This window comes from Pristis pectinata, chromosome 19 (genome assembly GCF_009764475.1).
Source record: "Pristis pectinata isolate sPriPec2 chromosome 19, sPriPec2.1.pri, whole genome shotgun sequence".
Taxonomy (NCBI): Eukaryota; Metazoa; Chordata; class Chondrichthyes; order Rhinopristiformes; family Pristidae; genus Pristis; species Pristis pectinata.
Window position 1 is genome coordinate 12,933,691 of NC_067423.1, and position 14,904 is coordinate 12,948,594.

At 37.8% G+C, this 14,904-nt stretch overlaps 1 protein-coding gene across 1 annotated transcript in view; it reads left to right on the forward strand.

The window, feature by feature from the left end:
- The window catches only part of exoc4 (exocyst complex component 4), a 374,968-nt gene that overhangs the window by 29,401 nt on the left and 330,663 nt on the right, over positions 1–14,904 (forward strand). The window contains 2 exon segments of the mRNA XM_052034230.1: positions 1,102–1,211; positions 10,987–11,230. Coding sequence (XP_051890190.1) covers positions 1,102–1,211; positions 10,987–11,230 — 354 coding nt within the window.

Genomic DNA, 14,904 nt, shown 5'->3' on the forward strand with positions numbered 1-14,904 from the left:
GTTGGAGAATAAGTGTAGAAACACATAGTGTAGAAACACGTGAACGGACACATCACTGTATCTATTCCCTATGTGAAAAAGTTTTTTCTTTGGCTATATTAGACTTTCTTGTTATACTCGCACATTCTTTCTTTAAGCATGATGAACCCTTCTAGTACTGATTGGTTGCAGCTCCAAGTTCCTCTGATATGTAGCATTATACCATAAATTAATATTTAAACTCCAACAACTAAGTGATTCTTCAAAGTTGTTGTTTAGCAATTGCTTGACTGCAGAAATTTTCAGATAATACATAATCTGCCTGCTGAACAAAAGAAACTATCTTTTTTAAACCATGTTCAGGCTGCCACCTTTCTTGTTATTACTCAGGTTGCTGTGATGTCCTTTCAGTGTCTGTAAATGCATCAGCATCTTTGGGAGTTATGTTGGGTTTCTTAAAGCAACAAATGAGTTCTCAGGAATTGACGCAGAGTTGCAAAATTGTCTCCAGTCAGCAACATAGTGGAAATTCATTCGTTTAATTTCTTTCTACTTCCAAAGAGCGAAATGTATACCTTGTTGTTGAAGCTTCATTTTCCTGTCCACTTTATCCTCATGTTCTGTTTGTACATTTTAAGTTTGGAGAATCACTTGTCCATTATTTGTTGCAAAGCTGATTTGTCGCATCACTGTGAATTGCTTCTTAAAAGAAAACCATATCAGCAATGTGTTTATTTCCATCTTCTGACCTCAACTCTGGCTAGTCAATCAAAGCCAACACTGATGTAATTGGTTGTGATCTTGTTCTGCTACAGATGATTTTGATCTTGCTGACAAGGATAATGGCAGGTCAAGCATTAGTACTTTTTGTGCAATAATTATTATTGAAATCTGTCAAATGTTCAGAAAGATTGACAATACTTAACTAGATTTGGATTATCAATCGTTGAACTTAAATGTTAAATTTGTATTTCTCTCTTCATAAATGTTGTGTGACTTATTTATTGATGGAAGCATTTTCTGGTTTATTCCCCAAATATTTGCATTGCTTGCTTGTGGTTGAATTGATACTTTATTTGTGAGGGGGAAAATATTAATAGGAATGTGTGTTGTTTTGTTTAGCCTGCTTGGGAAAGATATATCTCCTGCTCCTCTTATTGATGTCAACTTGGTATCAACCTCACGGAAATTTATCGATACCTCACAGTATAGTGGCTCGGGGAGTACAGCTGGTGAGTACATCAGTTGCTAATAGACATAAATATTGGCTACAGTTAACATTTTGCTTGTGGGATGGTGCTTTAAGATTCATCTAATTGATCTCCATAGAGGAAAAAGCAAAGCGCTAGATTAAATAACTGGAGAAATATATGTTTGAGCACTTTGACATCATTTATTAAGAGAACTTGCAAAATATTTGATCTTTGTGAAATAAGTGCACTTATAAGACATTGCAGTTTTCCTAAGTTCATTTCTATTGGCAGCAGAATTGGTGATAATTCAGAAGGCTCTAATGGTTATTGGCAGTCAACTTGAGTTGTGTTTGCAACATGGCACAGGTATAATCAGTACATGTTGAAGATATGATGACAGATATTTGCCTATGTTTGTATGCACTGATTACGTAATTTCATCACCAAAACCAATATTGTTGGTGTATGAAGTCAGGTTATTTGGGAAGGACACAGGAACCTCCACAATCCTATGATGTTCCCAAGAACACCAGGTACCAGCTACACTGTCACCATGAAGGTAGGACTGCCAACAAGTTGCTTTCCAAGCATAGAATGTATAACAAAGGTGGCATTCATTGCTAAGAGCCTCACCATCTGGGACATGCCCTCTTCTCGTTACTACCATCAGGGAAGAGGTACAGAAGCCTGAAGACCCATGCTCTGATTCAGAAACAGCTTCTTCCCCTCTGCCATCGGATTTCTGAACGGTCCATCAACTCATGATCACTACCTTGTTATTCCTTTTTGCACTATTTATTTATAGCAATTTTATGCCTTTGCACTGTACTGCTGCTGCAAAACAACACATTTCATGTCATATAAGTCAGTGATAATAGTAATTCTGATTTTGAAGTCCTGTAAATTTAAAAAGTGGTTTATACTCTTTCCCTGCCCACTTGTTGGGTGAAGACAGAACACAGATTTCAATGAGTACACATTTGAGGGCATTAGTCTTTAGAAGGTGACAGTGAAGGTCTTGAATTCCCCTGAGAAGGCAAGATGCTTTCTCATAGGGTCTCACAGAGCCAGAGGCCTCCTTCCATTCAACAGACACATCATTGCCTGGATTGTCACCTATTCAAGCAGTCCACTGATTCTGAGTAGCACAGCACAAAACTGGTGTCTCAGCACATCGGAAGGTCAGTGGTTTGGTAATCAGTGTACAGCTCTGCCAAACCACAAATCTTCCAACATGAAACACCAGAAAGTGCTGCTTATTACTGCACTAGTTGCAGGTGGTGGGACGGGTATCCTGGTCCAGTGTATTTAATGCCATTTAATTTGTGTCCTTTGATTGGGAAGCAGGCAGCTGTGAATCTGCGTCAAGTCAGACACTTGCAGAAACTTGGAAGAAGTCAACATCAACAGGAGCCAACCACATAGCAGAATTTGCAGACAGTTGTCAGATGATTGCCAATTTTGTTTATAACCACACTCAAGGAAAATGTTATGCACATTTCATGCATGTTGCTCCTTGCGCATTGACCAAGGCTGCGTAAGAAAAGAGTGATTTGAGCATAGACCTTGTTTGAAGGATGTTCTTCTGACAGTGCAACTTAATAAATTTTTGAACCATCTTTAGAATTAGGGTGTTGGATGAATGTTTTTGGCTCTTTGTGGGGTTGAAGATTTACTGAAAATCTTAGTTATCAGATACCTCCTGATTACAGTTGTGACTGTGTGTCACAGTAGACAGCCTGAGTGTAAAAGAATTGGAAGGCCTGTTGAAATCTGTACAAAAGAAAACCAACCTCCTAACTCCTCTGACTCCTCCCCCCCCCCCCCCTCAAAAAGAACAAGATGAACTACTTTGTGAGTCAAAGTTGAAGTTGGATATCAAAATCTGTGAATTGAAATTGCTTCATTAATACATCTATGCCATTAATATCACAGGATCAAACATTGCACAGAGTATTTGGATAAATTTTTCTTAGCCAAGTTTAAATAGATGCAGACTTCAATCATATCACTTGTATCATAGCAACTCACGATTAGTTAGGCTCAAATACAAAATAGAGTTGCATCCAGCATCCAAGGTTGACATGAAGTTGGTTAGGCTATTTAATATTTCAGTTCTTTGTGTGCTGAAGATCTCTGGAAATGTATATAGGATAAATAACTTAATACTTGTGAGTTATTCTTCCACTTGGAGCTGGCAAAATTTCAATCTGATGGTTAAATATGTTTGGTTTTATTTTTGGACCACGAGCAGGCTTTGGTTTGTTGTGATGTCTGCTCTCCAAATTAGTCAACATACTAGAACAATCCATTTAAACACTTTTTTTAATTTTAAAGTTGCTTTTGATTCTTGATCTGTGTAGTTCAGAAAGCTTTTCATCCTCATCTTAAACTTTCCAAGTTTAACACTTTTTTATTTCCCCTATCTGGAATCAGCAGATGGTTAGCTAACAAGTTTCTTGAGAATTGCCAGCTTGCTACAGAGCAAGCAGCAGTGATTCCTAGATTTCCATGCCTGTGGAAGTCAGGAATGTGCTAAAAGTGCACATATCTGACCTTGTGCTCTGATGCTAGACTCAGCACAGCTTGCAAGGGTGTTCTGTTTGTTGCTCAGCTGAAGGGCCAGATTTACTTTTTATCTAGCTCCTCAGCCTTAGGCCAGATGTAGCTTGCATATTTAGAACAGTGAGAAGGCCTTTTGATAGCAAAGGCCCTCAGAAAGCCATATGCCAGTCCATTGACGGGAGGCTTAACTTTCTGCCACCTGCTACCGTCACAACTTGTGTCCCATTCATTTGTACCTTGCCGAAGGGTTGCAGTGGTGATATCAGCACGACCTTGGAATCTATGTGGCTGCAAGAAATTTAGTTTGGTTGCAGAGCTAGCATATTCCTGACTTCCACAGGCATGGAAATCTGGGCCATTGCTAGTGTTGACCACAAGGTTCAGACCAGATCAGCGTCATCCAGGCCAGCATTAACTCTCATCATAATTACTAATTGTTATGCAGGCCTATATTTTGTGATTGGATCAAAGAGATTGATGCTAATCACAAATTGATTGATGCTTGCATTGAGAATGTTTACTCAAAGCTCTAGGCTATCAGTCCTCTCCATTCCAAAGCGAATGGTGTCAAGGAACAATGCATGCTTCAAGCAGATAGGCAATCAGATTCTCAGATAGTAAAATGGGAAGTAAAATTTAGGAATTATTATTCACATTAAATAATTGTTCAGAAGCAAAATAAAATTTAGATCAGGAGAAACTTAAATAATAAACTGTAAAACCAAAAAAAACCCTTTTAAATAAAATTCAGTTTTTATGGCCTAAGGAAATGAGACTTTACATCTGAGGAACTGAGATTTTCAGGATCAAGGAGGTTTTTGAGCATCTGTGACTTTGTTAGAATTCAACTGCTCTTGATTGAACAATGCTTAATGTTTTGATTGATTTTTGCAACAAAAAGTGTGCAGGAAGTTGAATCTCTCATCAATCACTGATATATTTTTGGTTACATCTGGGAAGACCGCAGGTCATCCTTGGCAACAGCTTGACAGTTTCCACAGTTAAATTCAGTATGTAGATGCTGAAAGATGTTTCCAGTTTTACAGAGTTTTGATAGTGTATGCTGACTATCACAACAACCACAAATTTCAGGATATTTTTCTCATGTCCAATGATTTGTACCTTTTGAGTAGGTTTATAACATTTGAAATCATAACACATTTACCTGGACACTAAGTGTGCCATATTTTTTGATGAATATATACTGACCTGCCACTTAAATTTTTGTGCTCACTAAATTGTCAAATTTTCAAAGGAAGTTTTATTTAAAGATAGAATTCATGGTCTATTGTTTAAACGTAAGCTGTGAGTTTAAGATAATTAAAACTTTATTTGTCTTGTTGATAACCAGCTCAAGCAGTACAATGCAACACTATTATCTAGTTGCCTAAACAATTTTGTAATTTGCTCATGTTCTGCAAGTAAATGATAAATATTTGCTTCACTTCTAACAATATATGTTTTTGGTAACTGTTTAGCTAGATGAATAAATATAGCATAAAAAATAGTGATTTAACTTGATAAGGTAAAATGAGATAAAGCCAATTAGTTTACAACACTTTTTGAAAGAGTAACTATGTTACTGTATGTGACAACTTGTTTTTATTTACAAAAGTAATTATTTGTAATAGTCTCTACATTTAAATGTGTTGTTACTTGGGCAGTAATTATGATTATAAAAGCCCACCAGGGTGAAAAAATACATTACTATGATGTTAAATGGACTCTGCAGAAAGGGAGGGAAGAAAATAACATAATATCCTTTCTCACAAATATTTACTGTTGTCAGTGTGCTGTCCATTGAAAAATATACATAGCCACAGGCTGGGCTCCAATTTTGTGCTTTTGATATGCAACATAATGTTACATCTGAGTTTGTTGTAACCAATCACAGATCAGATCCAGCAGTTTTACTTGGAAATAAAACTATATCCCTCACTTAGGAAATGCAGTATTCTGTGTTTGTTTCAAGAAATGTCAATTTCAAGTGCAGGTGGCAGATGCACATCTGGAATATGCATAGCTGTGAATTTGACAAGATCCCATTGTCAGCAAAGCCTTTTTCATTAATTGCATTCAGTTGTTGTAAATTCCACAGTTCCTGTAATAGTCATCTCTGGAGTGGACAGAAAGAGGCAAAGTGCTAACAAATACAAGTCAGCGGTCTATATCGTGAATTCTGGAAACAAATATTCCTTTCCAAGCTTATTAATGGGAGATACTTTGCTATTGCATTCACCAAAGATAAATAAGTGTATAAGTCAATTAAAGTTATCCAAATCAAACTTGAGTTGCAATGAAATGCAGGAGAAAATGCACTGGAAGGTACAAAATAAATTCAGGGCCAAGGTGTTAAATGGATTAAAATTGTACACAATTACTTGAGATAAGAGCAACTTCAGTTTTCCATTACTTTGTGTAATCTGTCATGACTTGGTCAGCATTGACATATCTTTAAGTTAATAACCTTCTAAGTGATTTATATCTATTGATTAAATGTCAAGACTTGGGCACGCTCAGTCTATATTATGGTGGACCTCTGGCGTGGAAGAATAAAGACCAATTCTGTAGATTTCTTTTAGACTTGTATTGAGAGAAATTCTATCGCATTCTAATGCATCAGTGAAATAAAGTAAATTTGTTGGTATTACAATCATTTTCCTAAAATGGTACAGTTATTCAAATCCAGAGATAAAATGTAGGTGCTTCCTTTGTAGTATTACCAGATTATTCAGTGTGAAAGACTATTAAAAGTATACTAAAACATTAACAATGTCATAAACATAGCCTTTTGTTTGAGTGGATAAAGCCCACACTTAAGGAAAATCTATCCTCTCATATGAAATATCTTTGTGACATGTTGATTGGATAACCTAAAACTTCTTAAAATTCTGAACTTTTGTGGTCCACTCCTGTATGCCTTTGCAACTTTATGATACCCCATCTATGTTGTGATCAATTGTGGATGCTGTGACTATCTGCCACATTTGTAAGGGTCTATTTCTGAGAAAAGTACTTTGTTTTTACTGGGCTTTCAAGGAGATTGGTTGATTTCTTTTGTGTAATCAATGAATGTTTTATTAAAGCAAGTAATGTCAATATTAAATAACAACAGAACAAAGTCTGGAATAACTGAATGTTTTTCACTGTATGGACGCAAATGACTTCCAATTACAATGAAATGATGGTACCCTCAGTCTATGAATCAATCACTCAGTCATTGTTTTTATGAAAATTTAACCACATCTAATCAGGTGACATTGCCTATTGAGGAGAAACAATTCAGCTTTTTCAGGGATGTTGTATGAAAATACAGACCTATCAACTTGATCCACTTATAAGGCACTAACTGGTACTCATCATGACCCTGTAAAATTTTGTGCATTTAAACATGATTAAGGGATAACTAATTGTTCCAAAACTTCTGTCACATGAAAGTGTTTTAAAAATATTAACACTTGGTTGGGAGAGATTTTTTTCCTTGCTGTATTTCAATTTTGGATTGCTCAGGTTTCTAGTGAATGTTTAGATCTAGGGGAGTTCCAGACGTCAGCAGAGAATTGACATGAGGTGTTCACAGTTTGACATTCAATCAGATATATTTGTGATGTTCTCATCTTTAAAAGATTAATGATTTCATCCTGTAGAAGTGGAGTATGTCATCACTTTATGAGCATGGCTTTAATAGAAAATTCCTTTCAAAATTCTGAACGTGTAGATGAATTTCATCTAAGCTTGTGGAAGACTGGGGTTTCAGGAGGACTCAAATTGGAATAATTTGGCCACAGGGATATGATTTTGCTTAATCAACCTTATTGTTCAAAGCTGCTCGAATGTTTTGTGTTTTCTCAATGGCTGTGATAATTAGGCGTGCATGTACTTTTGTTCTGTTAAAATACACATATTTCAGTACTGTCTTTTGCACTATCTTCCCTGAGTCATTATGCTTGATTGTTCTTGTACATAAATCTCCTTTTATTACAGTCGACCTTTTTCGTGAACGCCATGTGGCATTATTTATGATAGGATAATGTGCTTGTGTTGTGTTATCAATTTTAAAATAGCTGATAGTTATTAATGTGAAATCTTTATAAAACATAAAACTTTTCCTCAGAGTATGTGCACCAATGGAAAGGATTCTTGAAATATTCATAAAGGACAATGTACATTCATATTGTGGTTTTTACAGTCACAGCATCCCAAAATGTTTTACAGCAGTAATGTAATTTGAACATACAGTCACTTTTGAAAATGTAGTCCTCAATAGGAAATGCAATACAAGCATAATTGTGACAGCAATGACAGATGCCAACAATGCCAGGAATTGAGAGAACTGGGAAGAGAAATTTTCATTTACGTACACTTTGTGGGATAGTCATGAAGAAATCTTGCAACAGTGCATACCTTGCAAGGGAAACTTTCTTTGCTATCCATTGTATGGACTGTACTTCATGGAGTACTTTAACCTTTATGTACACCATGACTTTATAAGATTAAAAACTGAAAACGCTGGAAACATTCAGCAGGTCAAGCTGCATCCGTGGGAAGAGAAACGGAGTTATCATTTTGGGTTGAAGATTCTTCATCAGAACTGGGAAGGAGAGAGTGGAGCCCCGTTGAAGAAAGATATGGGAGGAGGGATGTCTCAGAGGGTAAAACCAGAGTGATGATAGGAATATGCTGTAAACAAGGTTATCTGGTCAATAAGTGAATGTTAGAGAGTGAGAACACAGACAAATAAATGCAGGAGTTGTGAAACCTAGAGCAAGAAGACATGCCTGGCAGTCAGGCCAGGAATGTTCTCCATTTCCAGAGAACAAAAAAGGAAAAAATAAACAAGCTGAGCCAATATCACAGATGGACAACTGATTCAGACAGAAATCAAGTTACCTGAAGTTGTAGAATTCAACACTGAGTCCAGAGGCTGCAAAGTGCCCAGATGGAAGATGAGTTGCTGTTCCTCAAGCTTTCAATAGGCCTCGTTGTAACAGTACGGGAACTCGCAGACTGTTGGGTCAGAGTGGGAGTAAGATGGATAATTAAGTGGCAGGCAAACTGGATGCTCAGCATCACACTATCTGCATTTAGCTCCTCCAGTGCAGAGGAGACCAGATTGTGACTGCAGTACACTAGATTGGAAGAAGTGCAAGTGAATTGCTGCTTCACCTGGAAAATCTGTTTGGGTCCCTGAATGGTGAAAATGGAAGAGCTGAAAGGAGAAGTATTGCATCGCCTGCAATTGCAAGGGAAAGTGTCATTAGGGGGATGATTGCTGGGAACAGAAGAGTGGACCAAGGAGTCTTGAAGGGAATAGTCCCTGTGAAATGCTGAAAAGGGAGCAGCAGGGAAGATGTGTCATGTGGTGGAATCTCCTTGGTGGTTGAAATTGCTGAGAATGATCTGTTGAACGTGGAGACTGCTGGGGAAAAAGGTGAGGACCATGGGAACTGTTCTGTCCTGGAGGAGAGGAGGTGATAGCAGGGATGTGGGAAATGGATAAGATGCAGTCAAGGGCTTTGTTAACAATGGTAGAGGACAAGCCACAGTTCAGGAAGAGGGGAGACATTTCAGAGGCATCAGTATGGAAAGTCTCATCATCAGAGCAAATAAGACTGAGATGGAGAAACGGAGAAATGGGTTGTTCTAGGAGGCAGGGTGGCAGTGTAATCGAGATAGCTGTGGGAGTCAGTAGGCTTGTAATGGATGTTAAAAACAAACTCCTGGAGTAACTCCGTGGGTCGAGCAGCAACTTGGCGGGAGAAGAATTGTCAGCTTTTTGGGTCAAGACCCCTGCATCAGGACTGAGAATGAAGAGGGAAGATAGCCAGTATAAAGAGGATAAGGAAAGGGGTGAGACAGGGACCAATAGGTAATAGGTGGACTGAGGAGGAACCAAATAGGGGAGCAGGAGATGAAGAGGAACACGAGGTAAGGGTTACCTGAAATTGTAAAATTTAACATTCATGCCATTGGGCCCAACACAAACTAGAAGAACACCTCGTATTCCACCTGGGTATCTACAATCCATCAGTATGAGCCCTGAATTATCCAGTTTCAAGTAACCCATACCTCCCACGTTCCCCTCTCTCACTCCTTCCAATCCTCCATTTTTGTTCCCTTTACACGTACTACCCACACACTTCACACTTATCCCCTCCCCCATCTGGTTCCATCTGCCCTTCATCTCTCTCGTAATGCTTCATATTATCACCTTCCTTACTTACGAGATTCCAGCACTTGCAGCCTTTGTGTCCCACTTCTCACCTTCTGGCTCCATTTTCACACTCCCCCATCCCCCACCCCCTCAACCGAGCTCCATTTGCCTCTTCTCTTTTCCTTGTCTGCTTCCACCTAACACTCATCTGCCTCCATCTCCCAATTCCTTTCCTCCCACAGATGCTGCTTGACCCACTGAGTTCCTGCAGCAGATTGTTTGTTGCTCCAGATTCCAACATCTGCAGTCTCTTAAATATCCATGGGATTAGTGTAGATGGGTATTTGATGATCAGTGCCGAAAGGCCTCTTTCGATACTGTATGACTCTAAGTTTGACATTGACATTAATGCAATTATCTTTTGCTTTTGGCCAATACAGACAAATACCATTTTCAATGTAACCAATTTTAAAATACCAATTTTAAACATAACCTTCTCAACACATTGTTTTTCTAGTTTGTCTCCCAACAGAATTGCAGGCAATTTTCTTGCTGTTTTCTTTCCTTATTTCCCTCTTGGCTCCCACTTAGTTATATCTTGTGTGCCATTGTACTCTTTTGGCCTGATTGTGCATGACAACTGAAGTTTAATGATATGAAAAATAAACTTTTTGTAGTTTCCTGTGGACATTTTACATAGTAGCACGGCAGTAGGTATTTCTGCTTTCATTGAATGAGGATTAGAATGAGTATTTTTGGAGAACTTTTCCTTGATGTGAAATTGATGTGATAAAATACATAGTGATCTATGAAGCAGATCCTCACAAAGAATGACAATTGATGGGCTATGGACTTTTGATATTCGATAAGTTCTTACACTATGACTTCATTCATTCCATCCTCATAATCTTCTTTGCTATGTTGGATCTTTTAGTTGCTTTTCAGGACTCAGTACCACATAGGAGCACTGAGAGTTATGCTATCCATGATTTTGTGCAGAAAACTTTATTGCAGTGAAGAAATTAATAAGAATAGAAAAATATTAACTGAGTTGAATATAGTGTTCCCCTGACAAATTTTTGTTTATTTTCACAGTAAAGGAGATAAACCTACAAGACATTAAGGAGGACCCAGAGTGTGATCCAGAGGAGAACAGCATACTTTTCATGGGAATTTTGATAAAAGCTCTGGCAAAACTGAAAAAGATTCCAGAGACGGTCAAAGCAACTAAAGAACGTTTCAATCAGGAACTGGAACAGATTGTGAAACGCTCTACAACCCAGATTGCAGACCATGCTTATCAGCGTGGTGAAATTGTATCGCAGGAGAATCAACCTAGGTAATGATGCTGTATTTGAGGAGGGGGAAGAGAAACTGAGGTATGTCGGTTAGCATTTGAAAATGACATGTCATAATTCAGGTTACAATAATAAATTGCTCTTTAACATCAGTTACAGTATACTTAGTCATACAGCAAGGAAACAGGCCCTTCAGCCCAAATGGTCCATGCAACCAAGATTCCCATCTGAGCTAATCCCATTTTCCTACATTTAGCCCATATCTCTGTCACTTTCAGGAACCATGTACTTGTACTCTTTGGTTCCTCTGTTCTACAGCACTCCTACCAGGTGAATGGCCCCCATCATTCACCGTGAAATTCCTACCCTGATTTGTCTTCCCAAAATGCAACACCTTGCACTTATCTGAATTAAACTCCATTTGCCATTCCTCAGCCCACTTGCCTAGCTGATCAAGATCCCTTTGTAATTCCTGATAACTATCTTCAATGTCTATGATACCAGCTATTTTAGTGTCATCTGCAAACTTACTAACCATGCCTTGTACATAGATGGTGACTAGCAATGGGCCCAGCGCCGACCCCTGGGAAACACCACTAATTATGGGCCTTCAGTCCAAAAAACAGCCTTCCACCATCACCCTCTGCTTGCTACCATCAAGCCAATTGTTTATCCAATTTGCTAGCTCTCCCTGGATCCCATACGATCTAACTTTCCATGGCAGCTGACCATGTGGAACCTTATTAAAGGCCTTACTGAAGTCCATATAGACTACATCTACCACCCTGACCTCATCAACCTTCTTGGTTACTTCTTCAAAAAACTGAATCAAAGTCTGAAGCATGATCTCCCATGCTCAAAGTGGTGCTGACTATCCCTTATCACCCCCTGTCTTTCCAATTGCATGTAAACGTTTGAAATTTTGACTCCAAATTTCCATATTTTTAAGCTCTGCCCTCATTTACCAAGAACCTTATGAACATTTGTGTTTAGTGAGTTTTTGTGCCTGATGATCTGTTTGAACATTGCCTTTACTTATCGAACTTAAATTTCCAGGAACAGGACTGATCACAATACTGGTGCCCACCCTGTTTATATGAACATTTTTAACTTGTTTGCATGGAAAATTTTCAGTCTTTTTTTTTTAAGCATGTGTCTCCTTCATGTTCTTCAAAGTGCCATGGCAGGAAATATAACCATTGAACCATGGTGAAAATCTGCTCCTTTTTCTTGCCCAGATCTGATCTTCATACCTAGTATTAGTTACAGAGCTTATTTTCTGCTGATTTCAGACTTGAAGATTGCTAATTAATGTTTTGGTATCTAGGTTTGGAGATGAGTTTGCTTGGAATTATAGTATTGAAGGCGGAGCTGTAGTCAATAAATAATAGTCTGACGTAGGTGTCTTTACTATCCAGATGCTCCAGAGATGAGTGCAGGGTCAGGGAGATGGTGTCCGCCATAGATGTGTTTCAGCAATAGGCGAATTGCATTGGGTCGAGGTTTTTGTTTTGAGGTGCCCTAGATCCTGAAGCTCTCATACTGGCTCTTCTGTGCTGATGTTCCACGTTTTGAAGATAGAGTTCAAAAATCCATGCATTTTTGGAAATCTAGTCGTCCAAAGGAGTGAAATGAGATTTGAATTAAACTTATTCTGTTCTCTTCTGAACAAAGAAGAGGAATACTGTTACAATTCTTGTTCTCAGTGATGCCTGCTAGAACGTACGTGTGAGGAAATTAAGGATTGATTAATTCTACTTAGCTGCCCTTTAATAGGAGCCACCAATGATCAAGGAATTGTTGCATGTGGTATTAAAATAGTTTCAAACTTAGTGCTAATGTGATTTTGCCCTCCTTATCCTCCTTGAGCAGTTTGCATTGTTGACCAAACCATCCTCCTCCAATGACTCTACACTGATTTCTAGCATGAGGGCATTCTTGCCCAGTTCTGTTTTTATCTATGCCAGGCAATCGTGTTCAAAGGGTTCCCTTCCTGTACGTATATCATTACCTGTAGTATCTTCAAAGATTAACTTTTGGCTCCTTTCTGTTTCTCATCTATTAGTTGTCCAATAGGAATATCATTTGAAAACAACATTAATTCTGATGAATTTAAACATTATCATAATTTCTTTAGACACCTTTCTAAATTATCAAACTTCTTGTCTGATGTATAGAACTAGATCAGTACACATTTTCTCCAACTGGGCATTGGGAAAACCAAAGGGACTGTCATCAGTCTCTGTCACAAACCTACTTTCTTCGTAATGGACTCCCTCTCCTTTCGATCTCTTTGAAAGTAAACCAAAATTTCTGTAGTCTTGGTGTTGCAGTTGAGCCGGAGATGAGCTTCAGATGATATTAATTCTATCATTAATCATGTGGAAAAATAGAGAAACTTTTTTATATTTTAAAAACTTTCAACCAACAATCAAGCGCTTAAACAATCAAATATATACTTCTTTGGCAATACTTTACATTGATTCCATGATGATGCATAAAGCAGGAATTAAATTGTGGTAATCCGCTCAGCTCAGTCACAACTGTTGCTCTTGAGCTATCACCTCAACCCCCTGATATTTTTATTGTATGTTGTGTCCCTTCTGTTTAATGCAGCCAGTGTAAACTGACAGGAAATGAGTTGCTTCATAACATGCAGTATAATTAAGTACTTTGACTTGCTTGTAACATTTAAATATTTTGTTTAAATATTATTTAAATATTTTGCTTTAGAATTAAGTGTTTGCAATTTGATTCGCATCATTTTTCTTGGAAAGCTTACTTAATTGCCCTGAAAAGGTGATAAATTGAAGACTGCATTGCTGTAAGGAATAGCTATTCCTGTGTAAATTGTCTTGATAGATTTGTTTTCCAAGAATCAATAAGATTACAATTTGTAAAGATGTAAGTGGACAGAAACTAATTGTCTGCAGTCTTCACAAGTAGTGGTAGTAAAGAGAATAAAAAAATCTTTGTTGCCTTTCAGTTGTCTGTTGAGCAGAAAACTTAATGGACTATAGAAATTAGACTTTTCAGGGTATCTTGGCAGCCTGTTGGCAGAGAGGTGGATGGTTCAGGACTTTGGGTGGTGCATCTGTTTAATTAATGACCAGAAGTGTTTATGTATTTATGTATGTATAACAAATACCATCTATGTGTGATCATTAAGCAAACTTTTTAAAGTTTACAGTGAAGCTTAATTGGGTTTTGTGATTTAGTTATAAAAATAAGGCTTCTGCTGGAAAAGAATGTTGTTTTTTGTGAGGCAAATGGTTCCAACTGTATCACTTTATGAAGAAATCTAATTTTCAAATACTAAGTCCAAACCTCCATGGGTTTTAAGGCTATGTGTCTATACAACATGTTCACTGTTCTTCTGATATGATAAACTTGATTTGTATTGAGAAATTTGCAGTGTTTGTGTAATGGTGCAAGTTGATTATGCCAAGTGAGGTACACAACAAACCCTTGATTATGCACATGGAGTTTTACTATGCAAGTTCTGACTTGGAAATTTCTCAATGAATTGGAAGCTTTTCACTTCCAAGCTTTTCTATGAGCAACCTGATAAACACAAAACTATTAGAAACATGTCCATAATGGAGATGTCTTGTTTTAAGCCTCAGTTCATGAGGGATTAGATTAACCCACTATTGTTTGAATGTTGACGTGGTTCTATGGTAAGTTTTGTTGTCATTAATAGGCTTCAGGAAAG